The following is a 17,587-nucleotide window of genomic DNA, read 5'->3' as shown; positions in this document are numbered from 1 at the left end:
GTCTGCTCTTTTATTTTCATCTGTGTTTGTGCACCGGGCGTTGTCACGGTGACCAGGAAATGCAGGGTTGCGGACAGCTGCTCCTGACTAGAAGGACCGACTCCCCTGGGCCGAGCTCGGCCACCGGCCGCCGCACACCGAGCGCGGCCATGTGCACATGACGGCTGTTGGCGTCGCCGGGAGACTTGGAGCTGCTGCCTGTCAGAGAAAGATGCCGCTTTTGTTGATCATCCACCAGATCGGCATCTCGTCCGTGTCGCGGCTCTTCCGTCTGTTATCAGTCAGAGTGAAAGGCTCTTTCTCTCTCTCTCTTTCTCTCTCTCCCTTTTTCTCTCTCTCTCTCTTCGTGCGTGAGTTTCAGGGAGTAAGCAGTTTCCTCCTCGGACTGCGGGGAGAGCTGACGGAGGCTGCTGCTAGGCAGCCAAAGCTCCACAAGCGCATGTGACAAATTAATTAATTTCCCCGATGTGGGATCAATAAAGTTTTTCATCCTTTTTTTATCCTTATCCTAAACGTGAACGTCCCGGCAGCGTTCCCTTTGTGCATTTCTGAAAGATGCCTGGATAACGACATCCTACCTTTTTCAAATTGTCCTGTAGCTGCAATTTCCTGCCGATTGTGACTGATGTCACTGTGCTTTTCCAGTTTGTGAAACAAGAAAAGCGGTTTATGATCCCTCCTCGGCGCACGCTCGGCCTGCTAAGCACGGATCACGTGTAACTAAGCACGGATCACGTGTAACTAAGCACTCGCACGATTGCGTTTAGGCGTCAAGACACCTGACGGGAGTTCAGAAACCGAAGGATCTCAAATAAACCTCTTAATTGAAGACTTATTAATCTCAAAAATGGGTCCATTAGATGGTTCCCTGTATCTTTAGGCAATGAGAGGAAGAAAATCCCTTCCCTTTTCCAGAAAAATCACTTTATTACAACAACAACTGTCTTAAAGGCGGCAACAGCTTGGTTGTGATTGTGCTACAGCGCTACTTTGGCCTTCCAGTTGTTCGAGCCGACAGTCCATCCGGACACGGCAGGATTGAGCTAGAGACGAATGTAGTAAGTTAGCTAGTATTGATTTGATATTGTTTGGTTCCAGGACCTTTTGTGATTCACCCGGAATTTTGAAAGCTCAACATTTCTCCACCTACATCACTGGTTCGAGCACAGCAAAGTCTTGAAATCATCGGTTAAACTGACAACTCGTGATCTACTCTGTAACGTGCACTGTTAAGTTGCTAACTAATTACTAGCTTGCGTGGTTTATACACGGTTTACTGCGCATGTGCACAAGTGCCACGAGGAAACTAACCTGACAAGTTAAGGAAACTTTAGCGAGACTATAAACGGCTGAAGGAGCCAATTTTCTGGAACTTTGAGGCCAAGTGGAAACACGAACCAAACAAATTACCAGGATTTTTTTTAGGATAAATGAAGTTCCTGGAACTGTTGATGGCGTTGACTCTGTGTCCTCTGTGACCCTGATTATGGGTACCAGACCAGATATTTACATCTACTGGTCTGTGTTCAGGCTACATCTGAGGTGGAAAATTCAGCTGGAACAACTAAGAGGCCGGTCTATTGTCCCGGAGGCTCGCTGAGGTACCAGAGCCAGGAGGAGGTTCTTTTCACTGCAAAGGATTCCCAGTTTCACGCATCCACTGTAAACTTAAGAAGCCATTGGCCCGGCTGAGCGTGGCAGGGAGCCACCACTTCCTGGGTTCACGGTTGGGGTTCTGGCTCGAGGGATCCTTGTGTCTTGGTCCATCTGCACGTGAGACGAGCAGAGATGTCAGGCTGAGAAGAACACCACACCGATATTATCGCGCGCACGGTCGCTTGCCTTCGTCAGACCCTTTGCAATCAGGGCGATTGCGGTCGGCTGGTAGACGCAACCGCGCACCTGCCCGTTGTACGCTCCGTACGGGGAGACTGGTTTTGTTGGACCTGCTGGAGAAAAGGCACGAGGTCTGCTGTGATTCCAGTGTCTAGCCATCAGAGCAAGAGGGGCTCGTTGAAGCCTCGGGTATGGTAGCCTTGACAACAAACTCACGGGTTTACAAAAACAAATGCAAAGAAAGACTCAAGAAAACATGCAAATAGCGCCGTAAACACCTGCCACGGCCGTTTGGACCTACGTGTGTGTGCAGAATTGTAGATTTCTGATCGCTCTGTACCTGCTGGAGGCTCTTCCATTGAGAAGGCTTTATTCTCGATGTACACGCTCTGCTGCGCCACCGCGGCCTCCTTTCGGACGCTGTCGTAAATCAGGCTTCTGGGGGGGTAAACGTGGTCGAGGTCCTGCGGCTCTTCCTCTTCTGGGTCCTCTTTGGTCAGCAGGCAGATTTCTGGGATGGTGTAGAGGAAGAGGAAGACCCAGGCATTGGTCACCACCGCCACGGCCAATGTGGGGTCATCCCAGCTCGCGTTCCCGACTACCTGATTCCCGTGGGTGTACATGAGAATCCAGGCGACCCAGATCGCCATGGTGGAGATCCCCGTCGTCAGGAGGAATGCTGCATCTCGACGCCACCGCTTGTGTGCCAGAGATGGGAAGGCCAGCAGCACCACGGCCAGCAGCAGGACCATGACGTAGGTGAGAGACGCGACAAAGTCCAGGTTAGCAATGCTGCAGGGAAGGTCTGGGACGGGGACGCCGTCCGCCGGGCCCCTGACAAGGGTGATGATCAGCCACTCTGTGTTGATGATGACCTCGACCAGCCACAAAGCCAGGGCCCCCAGGCAGAGCACCCAGCTCTTGGGTCCTCGGCCTCGGCGCCCCAGCAGGAGCAGCCACAGCCCGTGTGTCATCAGGCACGCCAGGCAGCCTGCAAACAGCACTCCAAAGAGGAATCGCCGTGCGGCGCAGCTGGCGGAGTAGCGGCCCACGATGAAGGCAAAAGTTAATCCGAAGAGTCCGAGGGTGAAGGTCAGAACCCCCGCCTGGAGGGCCACCGTAGCCTTCCGCTTCTTGTCTGTCACGGATGGCAGCGAGGCCACGAGGATGACGAAGAGAAGGAAGCAAGCCAGCACGCCGGCTGCGGCGACGGTCTCCGCCACGATGCCCCACGCTGTCACCAGGTCACACATGTTGTAGTACACCCAAGTTACACCGGGACCACATCCTTCCGGAGCGCCGGCCATGGTGCCAGTGAAGCCTGCTTGGAACCCTGCAACTAAACAGTGATTTGTGGGGGGGCAGTCATTTAACTAGCATGCAGGAACCTGCTGATTTGCATCCCAGATTGTCATAACAAGACAGGACGAACAGGTTGGGAGTCGGCTGCTACATTATTATCAGAGAATATTTGCAGAGGTCTTACAACATTTCAATGTTTTGTTGCAAACTAGTTCCAATAACAACCATAAAAGATCGAAATCTGAGGACCAAATGTCTTCAAAATGTTGCCAAAGGGACATCTACGGTGTCCGATTCGCTGTCTGAAGAGTGAGAAGGTCCAGTTTTCTACTAGTTTTACCACCGTTTGAAGAACAGCTCTAGTTGGCATCTTATTAACTGTCAAATGGAAGGTTTCCTTTTAAATCTTCGTTCAAATTGAACTCTTCATTTTGTATTATTATTATTATTATTATTATTATTATTATTATTATTATTATTATTATTATTATTACAGCCGCTTAAAATCGATTCCTGTAGTTTTGACACCTCCGAATGTTTTAATCCAATCTCAAAGGGTGCCTTCCAAAGAGGAAGAGTTTCAGGTGAACGTGCGCATCGTTACGCACAAGCGCCAATAAAGCGTCACGTTAAGTAAAGACATGAATGGATGAATGTGGGTGGTTGTCGACTCCTACCTGCACACAGGAGATAATCAGCCCACGCTGATCAACTTCAGACACCCGCAAAATAATTCCTCTCCAAAGTTTTTCCCTTTTAAAAAAAATCTGCCTTTTCCGGTCGCTTCACGTCTTCGTCCTCATCATCCTCCTCACCATCATCATCACCTCTGGATCTTTTTCACTGACCTACTCCTGCGATCGATGCCCCTCTGCGGCCGCTGCGGCTCTGCTGCAGTTTTGCATATTCTCTCAGATTAGCTTTATCCAGCCTACTTATTTGTTTCGGGCTGCTTACGCGCAAACAAAGGGGCCACTCAGCTCTCAAGTGACACGTTTCCACCGGAGCTCCGCTGAGAGCTCCGAGCTGCACGACGCCATCTCATTGATGATTAGATCAGCGATCGTGTCTGATATTAAAGCCATTAAAGCCATTTTGGTTACTTTTATTACCAAATTACGCAACGCTAAAAGGAAAAATGTGAAATCCAGATTAGCCTAAAGGGGCAGTAATAATGAGATAAATCGGTGTTTCGCAGCCTCTAAGTGCGGAAACAAATCGAATGAAATCACGGATGTGGAGAAAATCAAAATTCGCACTGTAATGAAAGGAAAAAATATTTATTACTGACGGTGTCACGCAACAGGAGAGTAACATCAATGAGAAGTGTGCACAGGTTTTCAAACAGCGTGGACCTCGGAAAGACTTGAGCCAGTTTGGAGAGCCACCTGGTGGAAACCAGTGAGACTCCTGCGTTATATAACCAGCTGGCACGTGGAAATCTATGATGATCCATTGTTTTCAGCCGCCAGTTAGCAGCCATTTGACTGGCAGCAGCCTTTCCACATTTCATCCACATTTTATGACCTCTAATGCCGTTTTGGGCCGAAGGATGGTGGGATGTGTTAAATATTCTCTCTCTGAGAAGCGTTGAGAAATCTTCAGCTAAGAATCAAAAGAATCCATTAGTGCTTTGGTCCCGCAGGCGTGTTTGAGATACAGCAGACAAGTGATAAATGGTCCAGCGTTTGGCCAAAGGGCAGAAACACAGAGCCCATTCCTGCCTCTTAACTGTTCAAATAACTTTCATTCATTTTTGATAAATGTCCGTTTCCCTCCTGGGTCCGGCACATCCCGGAGGTCAACGGGGACACTTTGTCCTTGTCGTTAAGCTGTATTAAACAGTTAATACAGCCTGATGGGGCGCATCAATCATTCAATGGATCGCATCCCGGGGGGGTGCTCTCGCAAACGTGCGGCTCGTCAATGCGCCCATTTGCATCGAGGTCCCGCATGTGTGCAGATTCTTCGCAGGAGTTGGTCAGAAAAGAAGGCGGCATGACCTCAATGAAGGTCGCACAGCAGCTTTTGTGCAGGAACTTTGTTTTTCTATTGTGAGTTGCTCCACTTTCAGAAAGTCAGACTGGTAGCGCGTCCCCACGGGTCCAGAGTTCCACCTGTTGTCTCGTCAGCTTGGTGGCAGTGGGCTTCATTAGAGCCAGTCCCCTCTGAGAACCTGTCAGGTTATTCATAGCTGTGGTCCTGGATGCTTGAGGGGGTCTTGCGGGACACCTTTTTCTTCTTTCTAGAGGGGCCGTCTGGAACACATTTGTCACACATGCAGGCAAACACAAATTTGGCTAATGGTCTGGTCGATCAATCATTTCATAGAAGGAATAAAATCCATCCTGGGGGGTTTGTCGTTTTTGGAAAATTTTAAAGGGGATGTGTGCATTGACTGACCCCTCTCTGGCTGACGGATCAATGCTAAGTGAGGGTTAAATTCAAACGCACTGTAAACACGTAAACAGCTCCAAGGTCAGAACCAGAAGCGGTGTGTGTGTCTGTGTGTGTGTGTCTGTGTGTGCGTGTCTGTCTCTGCAGATTTGCATAAAAAGCTCTTTTGTGATGCCTGATTTCATGGAACAGTCGGGACCCAAATTGGGTTATTACAGCATTTGATTATCATGCCCTACCGGCAGGCAGCATTAGCAGCCAAAATCCACATGGTGCACATCCATTAAGTTTGGGATGTGAAACCCGTAACCACAATCACGCACAGTTTACAGACAAAATACCCTTTTCCCCCCTCAGTGTCGTGGTGACGTGACCGCCGAGCCCTGAGTGGCGGTTGATTTTGGACGACTTTACCTGAAACGGATGCACGATCCCTCCTCCATTAGTGGGATCAACGTGACCACAGACAGGTAATTGGTCCCAGCTGAAAGGCAAAATGGATTCCGAAATTTGGTCACACGCATTAGAATTGTAATTACTTTCTCCAGATGGTCTCACTGACCACTTGCTAATTAACTAATTAATTATAAGGTTTTAGTTCAGTTATCAAAGACAAAAATGTTCAGCTAATAAAAGTGTTTCGCTAATATTGATTGCCGGCATTGTTCCTTCTCCCCTGACTTTCAACATTAAATAAAAACAACAAAATCATTATGCCCTAGCCTGGCCCGCTGCCATCGATCAATGCCATGTAGCATCCAAAAGGGAGAAATTCAAAATCAAAGCTGTCACTATAGCAACGCCCCTGCCAGATTCCACCAATCAGTGGAGCCCGTGGGGTTGCGAGTCAGGCCGGCGTCCTACATAAAGAGTGCAGGACAGGGAGCCGGGGCGGCGCACGCAGGGCAAGGCACCTTTCCACGCGCGCGGAGGCGAGGCAGAGGAAGAAGAAGAAGAAGAGGGGAACAGAGTGAGGAAGAGAGGGGCAACTGGACAATAGGGAAGAGGCAGAGAGGAAATGGCACGTTCTTCTGAACAAGGGAGCCCTGCCTGGGTCCGTGTGGGCACTCTGCTCCTCTTGCTCCACTGTGTCTCAGTCAGAGGAGGTAAGACAGCATCACTTGGTTGGCATTACAGTCTCCACGTCACTAAAGAATTGAGTTTTCCTTCTCGAAAAACTACCTTAGCATTTTTAGCTTTTATTCCCCCCTCTGTATTTCAGTGAAGCTTCCGCCACACTGTCGCCGTGGACAGTGGGGTGCAGCGTGAATGTGTGACTCGTGCTCAGCCTCAGGGGGTAGATATTTATCCATTCCCCTCGCCCTGTCACCATCTATCTGTCTGCTGCCTGCAGAGAAAGATGGGAAAGTCCATTTGCCGCCTGGCTGTGTGCCAGCTTGGTACTACGGAGCCGCAGGAGAAAAAACAACTGACTTTTTTTCTGACTGATTTTTGCCAAAGCTAAAAAAAGACACACTCTCGTGCTGTCATATAGCATCTCATCCAAAGGGTTGGTGCACCCTGCGCTGGGGGTTTGCACGACTGCTCTGGCTTGGAGACTGCCCGGGCGCTATCCACCGATGGGTCCTAGACCTGTCCTCGGTGTTCCTGCCTCTCACCTGTAGACTGCTGCGGTAGTCCCCAGTCAGACCCTATTGAAAAGAAGCGGCAATTAAGAGAAACCGATTCTTTATTCATCATTTTCTTTTAAAAGTTTAAGTATAAGTCAAATAAATATTTTAAAATTCTTCCAATGTTCTAATGTGAACCACTGGCTCATGGTGCCTGCAGAAAAAGGTTGGTGATGCATTCGTGAGGGTGACACGTGCTCTCACCCACCCTGAGTCTCATTAAACCTTCAGTAACAAACTGGTGGTGGTGGAGCCGAGGGGAACGGTCGGTTTTCCCTGTGACACCCCACCGAAGGACGCCTCTCCTGTAGAGCCACAAAGGCTCGAGAACAAAGACCCGGAGTCAGCCCCTCCACGGTTTTACCAGAAGGATGCGCGAGCCCACCCCCTTCCAGACTCATCAGATGTGGCTGCGTCGAGTTCGGGCGTGCATTTCCCGCTGAGTCAAAAATCTTTGCAACTAACTTTTGCCCGCATTTGAAAAGGAGTTCTTGTGCGTCTGCTCCACTCCTCCGTTGTCTCCACAGCAGCCCTGAAGCAGGACCTGGCCCTGGACGCCGGGGCCACGGTGCTGAACCACTCCATGAACCTGGTGCAGCGTATGGAGAGCCTGCTGGCCATGGGGAACGGCAGCGACGTCACTCTGCGCGTGCACACCATCAACACGGAGGAGGTGAAGGTGATCCAGGCCCACAGCCTGGTCCTCACCATGCAGAGCGACGTGTTTGAGGAGCTGCTGCTGACCCGCAACAGCAGCACCGTGGTACTGAGGGAGACGTCCGACTGCGCTGCGGTCTTTGACAAGTTCATCAGGTACGGGCGGCGCGTCCCGCGTTGGCACGATCCAGTCAGTTACTAACACCCAGATATTTGCTTGCGATACATATTTGCGTCTTTCCTTCTGCACGGATGCAGCGCTCAGTCTTTTTAGCTCTTCTAAAATTACATCTACAGTGTGAAGCCACCGGTTGAAGAGCAGACAGTGTGGGTTTAGCCGGTGACTCAGAGGGGGAAAAAAGTAGCCTTCAGGAAATATGCTTTACTTCCTTTACTTCCTTTTACAGGTACTTGTACTGCGGGGACGTTTCTGTACGACTGGATCAGGCTATTTCCCTCCACAAGCTGGCCAACAAGTACCACGTATGGGGCTTGCAGCAAGGTCTAACCCAGTATATGACGCAGCATCTGTCCAGTGAATCACCGACGGGTCATGTGGTCGGCTGGTACAACTATGCCCTACTGATTGGGGACACGGCCCTGCGGGACAGCTGCCTGCAGTACCTGTCCTGGAACCTGTCTTCTGTGCTCCAGAGCGGGGAATGGGGCTCCATCAGTGAAGAGCTGCTCCTGTCCTTGCTTCAGCGCTCTGACCTCATTTTGCAGAGTGAGCTGGAGCTGTACGAGGCCCTGGAAGCGTGGATTAGCCACAACCAGCCTGTCAGCGCCACGGTGGAAAGTGCCCTGAGGGCCGTTCGATACGGCATGATTCCCCCACAGCACCTCTTCCGTCTTCAGAAGCAGTCCGCCCTCATGCTGAAGTATTACGAGTTTATCCGCGATCTTCTCTATCTGGCTTTCCAGTTTCACTCGGCCTCGCCCATCCAGCTGGCCAAGTACTTTGATGTCAACTGCAGCATTTTCACTCCTCGTAACTACCTGTCCACCTCCTGGGGTTCCCCGTGGGTCATCAATAACCCCACGCGTGACGACCGCAGCTTCAGCTTCCAGACCCAGCTCGGGCCCAGCGGACATGACACCAGCAAACGGGTGACCTGGAATGCCCTGTTCTCCCCTCGCTGGATCCCCCTCAGCGCGAGGTCGACCTACACCGAGCTGGGAGCCATGCAGCCTACTCGCACGGACGGCGGCCGACCTCGCATCATCATAACCCCGGCCACTTCCAGCTCAGATTTTGCTGGTGTGACTTTCCAGAAGACTGTCATTGTTATGGCGAGACAGCAGGGAAAAGTGGTGGTTCGCCACGTCTACAACTTCCACCAGAGCACAGAGGAAGTTGGCGATTTCCTGCTGGACGCCGACCTTCAGCGCCGTGCATCAGAGTACCTAATTGATAGCTCCCTCTATCTGCACGTTGTTATAAAACCACTCTATCATACCCTCCTTGTAGCCAGAAAGTAACTAGATGTGGGATTGGGTGTGGCCACTGTCATCAATATTCACTGTCCGTCCATGTGTCCACACACCTGAGCAAACTCATATCACAGCACATGTATGAGGTCTGTCACATCTCCTTCCTTGAGTGATTTATTCATTTAGTTGTCTTCCAGGTATTCCAGGCAGTGACACTTAAATCCTGCGAACAATAATATTATGTAGCTTGGTCTTTCATGAGATTCATGCTGTTTTACTGTAAAAGTCTGAGTGAAAATGTTTTTGTAGTTAATTTTATGAACATCCCAATTTATTATGCTGTGACTCACTTTTTTTTTGTTTTTACCTAGCAAAATGTATGAATTGAAGTCCATTGTTGGTGTTGCTTGAACAACGGAGACTGCAGATGCAGCTTCTTTGGTGTTTTCTTCCTATTTATTGTTACACGATCATTAGATCGAGTTATTTGGAATTTTATTCTTTAAACCTACGCAAAACCACTATTTACATGACGAAATTGTTGTATTGAAAATTTCCTGTAGTGACTTGTACTTGTTTGTAAAAATAAAATAAAAAAATGAATGAAGCAAAACTAAGCGACTGGACAGTTTTCCGTTGTGGACACAAACTCCACATCCCATGATGCTGTGCGCTGAAGAGGAAGTGCGTCATCACGTTACTGGAAGCTTCAGCTGTCAGACTTTGGCCACCGTAAAAGTGCAGGTTTTGTTAGCAAACTAATTCGAGCCACACAAGCCGGATTGACTTTGTTCAAAGTTGTGCATTGTTCTACCCGTCGAAGTGTGGACGCGCGACATGCCGATTGGAGCATTACAGATTGCACCAACGTTTAGTTTTAATCGCTCCTAGGGCTTTTTTTTTTTTTTTTTTTTGCAGAAGCCAGCGATCCTGAGCGGGTAGATGCAGGGAGGGATGCAGGGAGGGAAGGAAGGTGGGAGGGAGGGAGTAAAAAAAGGCAAAAGTCTTTGTGCTTCCCTTCCCCCTCATCAAAGCAAAGGGGAAATGTCTCTGTCTAAAGGAGGTAAGTGCTTTCCCACGTTTTTCAACAAGTAAACCTGCATTAATCTTGATATACCGATATGCAGTTAGCGCGGAAGTCATTTAGCTAGCTGTGCGCGAGTAACGTAGCATTACCAGGTGGAAAGCTGCATGTTTGAGAGGAGCAAAAGAAGCTAGCCAGCATGTCTTTTTCTGCTCACTATCATTCTGCAAAGTTTGATCTTCGTGTTTAAAGGGATCTGCGACGGGCCCGGCGCCAGCGAGTGCGCCGAACGATCAATTTGTCGCATTTCGCAAACGGCTAAGTTGTAGTTACAAGTTTCCGTGTTGTGGATCGGCGAGACACCTTTTTTTAACCACAGCGAGCGACTTTTCGGCTATTCTGTACACACCAGCCAACGTGCCCACGGGGGTTAAATTGTCATCTTTATTGGGGGATAAAAGCACCCCGGGAGGACATGTGTTCAGGGTCAGCACTCTTTAGTGGGTTAGCATGAACGTCTCTGGCGCCGCTTTCGTCTAAGTGTACTTTTTTCTTCTTTTTTTTTTTTTTTTTTTGCGCTGCATGGAAATTCCTTTATTTTTCCGCCGGTTAGTCAGCCCGTCTGTGCCACTGATTTTATTTTATTTAACAAAAACAACAACAACAACAACCCCTTGAGGGAAGGAAAAAAAAAAATCAAGGTACTTTCTCTGCGTCACGCACGCAGGTCATGGCGATGATGTCAATTTACATTTCAAGTTCACCGCATGTGCTGTTACACAATCATACTAGCGTTACTATGGTCGGGAGTACACACGGTTTTGAGAGGGCTGTGCAGATTGGCCCGGGCGATCGCAGCCTTTGGCCTACCCTGGCATGTCGGGACTTGCAGCGGCCGCGGCAGCGCCGAGCGCAGCCTCCCTTTGTTGACAGTTGACTGGCTGCGAGCACACACCGTGGAGCCGCCACACAGCTTCCCTGCTGCACCACGGCGGGACCGAGCTGGATTTTCGGGAAGCGGTTCATCCCCACACGACCTCCCTCCACCCCCCACCCCCACCCCCAGTGTGCTTGCAGCAGCTGTTTGTTCATTTTACTGAGGCCTGTTTGGAGACTGCTTCCTCACAGCACTGATAGGGTGGCGTGGAGGATTATCTGTGCGTGACTCATCCCTTTTCTGCACGGCGACCTGCACCGAGACCAGAACTTCCTGGTGATGACTCGCCGCGCTGCTATTCAGCCGTTGGGACCCTGCGCCGCGATCCAGAAATTCCTGCATGCACGTGGCGTGGTTGCTGGCACCCCGGGTTCCGTCGGAGCCGCCGCTGCGAGCGCCCCGCAGCTGCTCCGTTACCTCTGTTTAGGGTCGGGGGGGGGGGGGGGGGGGGGGGGGGGGGCGAGGAAAGGAAGGTGACGGTTTGCGTGGAAGGGCAGAAAGCGGTGGCGTTATTTACCGGGGAGCCTGTCAGCGAGGCTGCTGGTGCCGTTGCATGCTCTTATCCAACGGGGATGGTGAGCAGCAAGTTGGTGGGGGGGGGGGGGGGCATCATATTTCCCAAAGGGCCCCTGCAGTTGTTGTGTTGTGATGCGCCCAGTCTGCTAATCCAGCAGGGTGTCGCCGTAACTGGGGGGATATTTATAAGAATATCACGAGTGATTGCGTAATGGAGCAGAGCAATTTTTGATCTGCACCACCGTGTGCGTGTGTGTGCATGTATGTGCGTGCGACTGTGTGTGTGTGTGTGTGTGTGTGTGTGCGTGTGCGTGCAACTGTTATTTTGTTGCCCAAACAAAAGTCTGTATCCGTCAGGTCATCCCAGTGCTCATACTTTAACCCACACAGAGGAAACGCGGTCTATTTTTGACCGAGCATGTGTGAGTAAATCATGCTTCAATCTCTCCCGACCACATGAGAACGCAGTTGACTGTCCACACACACACACGCGCGCGCACGCACACCTACACCTATTTTTGGGCATCAAGAGGGCCCGAGTGATGTGGTGCGCTGTCCAATACGAAGTCTTGTGAAAACGATGTGATCTAGTATCCAGTGAGCGCGGGGGTTACCTAATCACGCTTCCTGTGTGTGCTGGAACGATGTGACTCACTCGATGGCAAACAGAGCTGCAGTGTAATAATGTCGGATGGAATCAGTAAACTGACCCCTCGCTCGCTTCTGCTGCCTGCCGCTCTGTTGTTGAATTAGCTGGAAAGGAGACCTGTTTGCACATTAAACCAGTTTCCCCGAGCCGGGGAGGACGGAAGACGGGCCAGCCGGGGTCTGAACCGGGGTCCCCCCAGAACCAGGACAGGCGCACAGGGGAGGTGCCGCCCCCGCGACGGGAGCGAAAGGGCCGCACGTCCAGCTTTTCTGAATGCCCCCCCCCCGCCGCCGCTGTTTGGCTCATGGGCCCCGGGAAGCTGTGTCATTCTGGCACAGGCTCACGGCCCCTTTTGGGAAGTCCCAGAGGCTGCTGGTAAACTGTGTTTATGAATGGGCTGCTGTCGCTGATTTACCACAGAAGTCCCTGCCCTGCACAGCTACCAGTGTTATTTTAAAAAAAGGGGATTGTAACAGGAAGGAAAAAGCGTCCCTGACACCCCCTCGCCACCACTGAGTCATCATACAGGTGCCGATTAGTCATTTAGGCCTCCGTCTCTCTCCGAGGGCCTCAGATTTGAGTACACCTAATCTCTGCACAGATAACGGATCATTTGCCGTAGTTAATGTCAGGGGAAACTACTAATGGTTACCGTGGGAACACTCCACGGTATCAGATTAAGGCCAAATCGGACGTCAACAGTGCAGCCAAAGTCCAATCAGGTTTGCAGCTGATCTGACTTCAGGGCGAGAGAGCATCCTCCGCTCCTCATCCCAGTTTGCGTCACAGGTCGCCGCGTCCACCTGAAGGCGCTAGTATCCCTGCTGCGTTAGCTTGATGAGCCAGCAAAACAGTATTTTATCCATCGTCGTGAGCAAAGAAAGTTGTGCTGAGTAGTTTCAGAACCGAATGCAGGTCTGATGCATTTTGAGATGTATTTTCTCTTTAGCAAAGAAAAAGAAGAACCCCGGGCTGAAGCTAGCCAAAGATGTTTTCACACAGCCGGCACCACCAGCAGCGTGAGTCCATCACTTCCCTTCATTGTCTGGACAGCGCTGATATTTCCCGCAGGTTGACACTGAATCAACGCTCTGTTCCCTCAGGCCTCCCCGAGATCTCGACTCCAAAGCTTGCGTCACCATCGGAGATCAGGTAAAGTCGGCTGGGCTTTGCTTCTTTTGGGATCCGCACAGCAGATTAAACGGACGAATCCTCCCCCTTCCAGAACTTTGAGGTGAAGGCCGACGACTTGGAGCCGATTGAAGAGCTGGGGCGGGGAGCGTACGGCGTGGTGGAGAAGATGAGACACGTGCCCAGCGGCGTCATCATGGCCGTCAAGGTAGACTGGGAACGAGACCAAGTGCGACGCATTAACGTTCAAAATCCGCCCGCGCGCTAACCTGTGACCGTTGCTGCCTGCAGAGGATTCGTGCTACGGTCAACACTCTGGAACAGAAGAGGCTCCTGATGGACCTGGACATTTCCATGAGGACAGTGGACTGCTTCTTCACCGTCACCTTCTACGGCGCTCTCTTCAGAGAGGTGACGGAGCCGAATTATGTGTTGAAATACGGCTGCTAACGGGTTTTAAATGCCTCCCTGACAATTCCGTTTACGTTGACTGAGTTTCGCCTTTTCACACTCAGGGGGACGTTTGGATCTGTATGGAGCTGATGGACACGTCTCTGGACAAATTCTACAAGAAGGTTATCGAGAAAGGCAAAACCATCCCAGAGGACATCTTGGGAAAGATAACAGTAGCGGTACGTGGCGTGTCGCGCATTCTTCAGACATACTGTCGTTAGCATGCTTCTCTCGTGGAGTTCGTTCCCCTCGTGGTCTTTAAACCCTTTGGAGTTAAACTGATGAGGAAAGTCAAGTTAGTGAGTTAATAATCAGACATGATTTTATTTCATTCTAAAACACCAGGTCCCCAGACGCCTGGGTAAGACTCGCAGTCGGACTCAGAGTTCCAGAGTCCACCTATTTATGTCCTTTAAACAGTCACATGGCCACAAAGTGGCAAAGCTCGCCAGATTCTACCCTCGCTGCCTTCTTCGATATACATTTATGAAAGAGCGGTGCAGAGACGCCGACAGCTGTTGACAGTCGTACAGTTTTCAGAAGTTCGAGAGAAATTTAAATTTGCAATTTACTGTGAATCCAGAATGAGATGGAAAATTCCCCGATGATTGATTTCCCTTTGTTCTCTCCGTGTTCCTCTACAGATTGTAAAGGCATTAGAACATCTCCACAGTAACCTGTCAGTCATACACAGAGGTAACCCTCGTCGGCGCTCGACTCTCCGGTGATCTCGGGACTTTCCTCACTCGCTCTGTCTTTCTGCCCCAGATGTGAAACCCTCCAATGTTCTGATCAACACCTTGGGCCAGGTGAAAATGTGCGATTTCGGCATCAGCGGCCACCTGGTGGACTCTGTGGCCAAAACACTGGATGCAGGCTGCAAACCCTACATGGCGGTACGTCCGTTTAGCCCCTCCAGGGTTAGCAAGTCCTTGTGGCGGTGTCAATGTTGTTGAGACAGTGTTTTGGTAATTCCCTTTACCGCCAGTAGGGGGCGGCATGCGGTCGAGCAAAAGCATGAACCCTCTGTCGTATCATTCCCATTTCAGCCCGAGCGGATCAATCCTGACCTCAGCCAGAAAGGCTACAGCGTCAAGTCAGACATTTGGAGCCTCGGGATCACAATGGTGATCACATTTGCACTCTAGTAACATGACAGAACTCAGATATGACGGGGTGAGACGTCGAACGTAGCGCTGACGCTCTCCTTGTCTTCCAGATCGAGCTGGCCATTTTGAAGTTCCCCTACGAGTCCTGGGGCACGCCGTTCCAGCAGCTCAAGCAGGTGGTGGATGAGCCATCCCCGCAGCTGCCCGCCGACCGATTCTCACCAGAGTTTGTAGACTTCATCTCCAAGTGGTGAGCCTCGCGCCGGCGCAGGCACCTGTCTCGCCCCCCCTCGCGCTTCTGCTGGTGGCCCAGCAGGGGGCAGCGTTGGTCGCGTCTGGTGCCTGCAGCGTTTGTTCCAGCGCTCTTCTGTTCAGGGTTCCTAACTTTTTTTTTTTCTTTCCTCAGTTTAAGGAAGAAGCCAAACGAGAGACCAGCATACACGGAGTTAATGGTCAGTGGGTTTTCACTTTTTTTTTAAACCCCCACAATTGTGATTTGTTCGTAAAGTTTTGACTCATTTTCCACCTTTTTTGTTCCAGGAACACCCGTTTTTCACCCTGCATGACTCCAAAGAGACAGACGTGGCCAGTTTTGTCAAGGTCATCCTGGACGACTGACAAGCCCCCTCCAGGCTCCTCCACCCCCCCCACCCACCACCACCACCACAGCGGGCTGGAACCTCTCAGCAAAAACACACCAATGGCCTACCGTGTTTTCCTTTTTTCTTTTTCTTTTTTAAAACTCACTGGAATGATAAACTGTCCTACACCCTTACAGCGAAGGTTGGGGGAGGGGACCCCAAGGACCGACAGCAGCACTGGAGTGTTATTCTTTATTTTTTCTCCTCTGTTTTATGTTGAAATGGTCAGAAACCCAAACTGGAGAGGTTGATTTGGCTCCTCCAGACTTGCTGTGTGTGCAGTTATTCAAGACAATTCTGAACTGAATCCAGTTTCCTGTGCTGCCGCGTTCTTCGCCCGTTTTAGCCCCACTGCCTCTTTTATCGCTTCAGAACGGACTGAGCCCGCCAAGAATTCTTTTGAGATGCACGTTTCGAATGTTTTCAGCCGCATCATTGAACATGTACATTGAAAGCTTTTATGCTTTTTTTATGCCAATCCCCCCCCCTCCACCCCCCTGCTTGTAGATTTTTGATACTGTACAGGTGTGAATGAGGCCAGCGCTTTTTGGGTCAGACCCGGCGGATGGTTCGGCTTTGTCCTGCTCTGGTTATGGCAGATGGGGGGGGGGGACCATAACCCTGGAGCCAGAGGGGAGAAGTTGGCTTTGCAGAAACACAAAGCCTCCAGTTTGACCTCAACCAATGCCATCGTGGGTTAACCCGAACCTCCCCTTCCCTCCCAACATGCTCCTTTTCCTGGTATTAAAGCCTCAACGTCGTCGCCGTAGCTACCTGGAATCAGAGGTCACCGAATGAGCCTCACAGCTTTACTTTTCTCTCTGTGCCATTGAGCAACTCGTCATGAATTACCGCATCATCTGTGTGCGTTGTCGTCCCTTCCCGTCTCCTTCAAGGGCTGGTTTTTAGGGGTTTTTTTTCTGCAGTTTGACTTGTGTCAAAGCAACATTTACCCTTCTCGGTTTTTTGTTTCTTAGTTCCGGAGCTTGTGTTCATGACCTGACCCCCCCCCTCCATTATTATGCATTACACAGACAGTATATTAGGGAAATAATTTATGTGTTGTAAATACTCTCTTGTAACGCGGCACTGTTCTGTCTGACAGTGCTGATGAGAGGTTGGTTTTCATTTTAATACGGTGTGATCCAAACACACGCGCAGAGCCAGCTGACCGGGGTAGATTTATTTTGGACTGATGTGCTGTCAGGCTTCACCGCTCATGTTTCTGTGCTCTACTTAATGCGGGAACGACCCGGTTTATCTCTCCCCAGGTCGTCCTGGACCGAGATCCGCGGTCCACGGTGGGCATCCATTATCTCTTCTGCCTGAGCGTACTATGCAGAGCCTGTTTATTAATATTATTGTTGTTATTATTGGTAGTAATATTATTATTATGCCGCCTCCGACAGGCCCCAGCCATGTGGCAGTTTTCCCACTCCCAAGTGTTCAGAGACTGTGATGATGGTGACGATAGTGATGATAACCGCCGTGCCTCTGTCGACGGCAGGCGCTCATCGCCTCTGTGGTTTACACTGTAGTGCAACCTTTATCAAAAGTCGGCGAGTTAGGAGTATTTATGATTGTGAATAATGAGGGAAAGCTAGCAACACCACAAAGAAGCTGCTGTTAATGTTTTGGTTCATAGTTGTTTTCAGATGCCCTTCTTTGGATGGTCATCCCCTCGGTGTGTGAAAGTGAGTTTTTATGCTGTTCACAACGAGAATGGAACACTTGCTCTACCTCTTACTCCTTAACTCTGTTTGCCACCTTTTGCATTGGGTGGGAATGACAAACTTGAACTATAGAAAGACAAAAAAATAAAGGCTTTATTGTTCAGATGTGCCGTTTATAATGATCATTATGGCTCAGG

At 50.3% G+C, this 17,587-nt stretch overlaps 3 protein-coding genes across 7 annotated transcripts; 2 read left to right on the top strand and 1 right to left on the bottom strand.

Annotated features, from left to right (window-relative positions):
- Positions 1–902: 902 nt before the first annotated feature.
- On the bottom strand, positions 903–6,280 carry LOC130515446 (G-protein coupled receptor family C group 5 member C-like). 4 transcript variants are annotated; one of them, XM_057015682.1, is made up of 5 exons: positions 5,950–6,280; positions 3,816–5,396; positions 2,138–3,175; positions 1,843–1,946; positions 903–1,767 (listed from the first exon to the last, which is right to left on the bottom strand). In XM_057015682.1, the coding sequence occupies exons 3-5, from the start codon at positions 3,141–3,143 to the stop codon at positions 1,669–1,671; spliced, it is 1,209 nt and encodes a 402-aa protein (XP_056871662.1). In that variant the 5' UTR covers positions 3,144–3,175; positions 3,816–5,396; positions 5,950–6,280; the 3' UTR covers positions 903–1,668. The 4 variants fall into 4 exon arrangements, with proteins under 4 accessions (XP_056871662.1, XP_056871661.1, XP_056871664.1 ...); XM_057015681.1 differs by having other exon boundaries at positions 1,843–1,949; positions 5,950–6,279; XM_057015684.1 differs by having other exon boundaries at positions 2,177–3,175; positions 5,950–6,277.
- Positions 6,281–6,398: 118 nt separating this feature from the next.
- Positions 6,399–9,870, top strand: btbd17b (BTB (POZ) domain containing 17b). Of its 2 annotated transcripts, none has more exons than XM_057015670.1 (3): positions 6,399–6,641; positions 7,697–7,979; positions 8,231–9,870. In XM_057015670.1, exons 1-3 carry the CDS (start codon positions 6,554–6,556, stop codon positions 9,303–9,305), a joined length of 1,446 nt encoding a protein of 481 aa, XP_056871650.1. In that variant the 5' UTR covers positions 6,399–6,553; the 3' UTR covers positions 9,306–9,870. The 2 variants fall into 2 exon arrangements, with proteins under 2 accessions (XP_056871650.1, XP_056871649.1); XM_057015669.1 differs by having other exon boundaries at positions 6,401–6,641; positions 7,694–7,979.
- Positions 9,871–9,973: 103 nt separating this feature from the next.
- LOC130515448 (dual specificity mitogen-activated protein kinase kinase 6-like) lies at positions 9,974–17,555 on the top strand. Its single transcript, XM_057015690.1, has 12 exons — positions 9,974–10,320; positions 13,333–13,402; positions 13,487–13,535; positions 13,609–13,722; positions 13,806–13,925; positions 14,030–14,146; positions 14,612–14,663; positions 14,736–14,863; positions 15,017–15,094; positions 15,187–15,326; positions 15,483–15,528; positions 15,617–17,555. The coding sequence occupies exons 1-12, from the start codon at positions 10,200–10,202 to the stop codon at positions 15,692–15,694; spliced, it is 1,113 nt and encodes a 370-aa protein (XP_056871670.1). The 5' UTR covers positions 9,974–10,199; the 3' UTR covers positions 15,695–17,555.
- Positions 17,556–17,587: the final 32 nt, after the last annotated feature.

Source organism: Takifugu flavidus, chromosome 18 (assembly GCF_003711565.1).
Source record: "Takifugu flavidus isolate HTHZ2018 chromosome 18, ASM371156v2, whole genome shotgun sequence".
Classification (NCBI taxonomy): domain Eukaryota; kingdom Metazoa; phylum Chordata; class Actinopteri; order Tetraodontiformes; family Tetraodontidae; genus Takifugu; species Takifugu flavidus.
The sequence above is the reverse complement of the archived record's forward strand: the minus strand, read 5'-3'. Positions and strand labels throughout refer to the sequence as shown.

Bases quoted from the DNA above. Each gene is read 5' to 3' on its own strand.
- LOC130515446 (XM_057015681.1), bottom strand. From the start codon at position 3,143: ATGGCCGGCGCTCCGGAAGGATGTGGTCCCGGTGTAACTTGGGTGTAC. The intron at 1,950-2,137 runs GTAGGTCCAAAC...CCTTTTCTCCAG, and splicing joins CTACAATTCTGCACACACAC to CAGGTCCAACAAAACCAGTC. The intron at 1,768-1,842 runs GCAAGCGACCGT...TCTCACGTGCAG, and splicing joins TTGCAAAGGGTCTGACGAAG to ATGGACCAAGACACAAGGAT.
- btbd17b (XM_057015669.1), top strand. From the start codon at position 6,554: ATGGCACGTTCTTCTGAACAAGGGAGCCCTGCCTGGGTCCGTGTGGGC. The intron at 6,642-7,693 runs GTAAGACAGCAT...TTGTCTCCACAG, and splicing joins CTGTGTCTCAGTCAGAGGAG to CAGCCCTGAAGCAGGACCTG. The intron at 7,980-8,230 runs GTACGGGCGGCG...TTCCTTTTACAG, and splicing joins GTCTTTGACAAGTTCATCAG to GTACTTGTACTGCGGGGACG.
- LOC130515448 (XM_057015690.1), top strand. From the start codon at position 10,200: ATGCAGGGAGGGATGCAGGGAGGGAAGGAAGGTGGGAGGGAGGGAGTA. The intron at 13,723-13,805 runs GTAGACTGGGAA...TGCTGCCTGCAG, and splicing joins GCGTCATCATGGCCGTCAAG to AGGATTCGTGCTACGGTCAA. The intron at 14,664-14,735 runs GTAACCCTCGTC...TTTCTGCCCCAG, and splicing joins CCTGTCAGTCATACACAGAG to ATGTGAAACCCTCCAATGTT.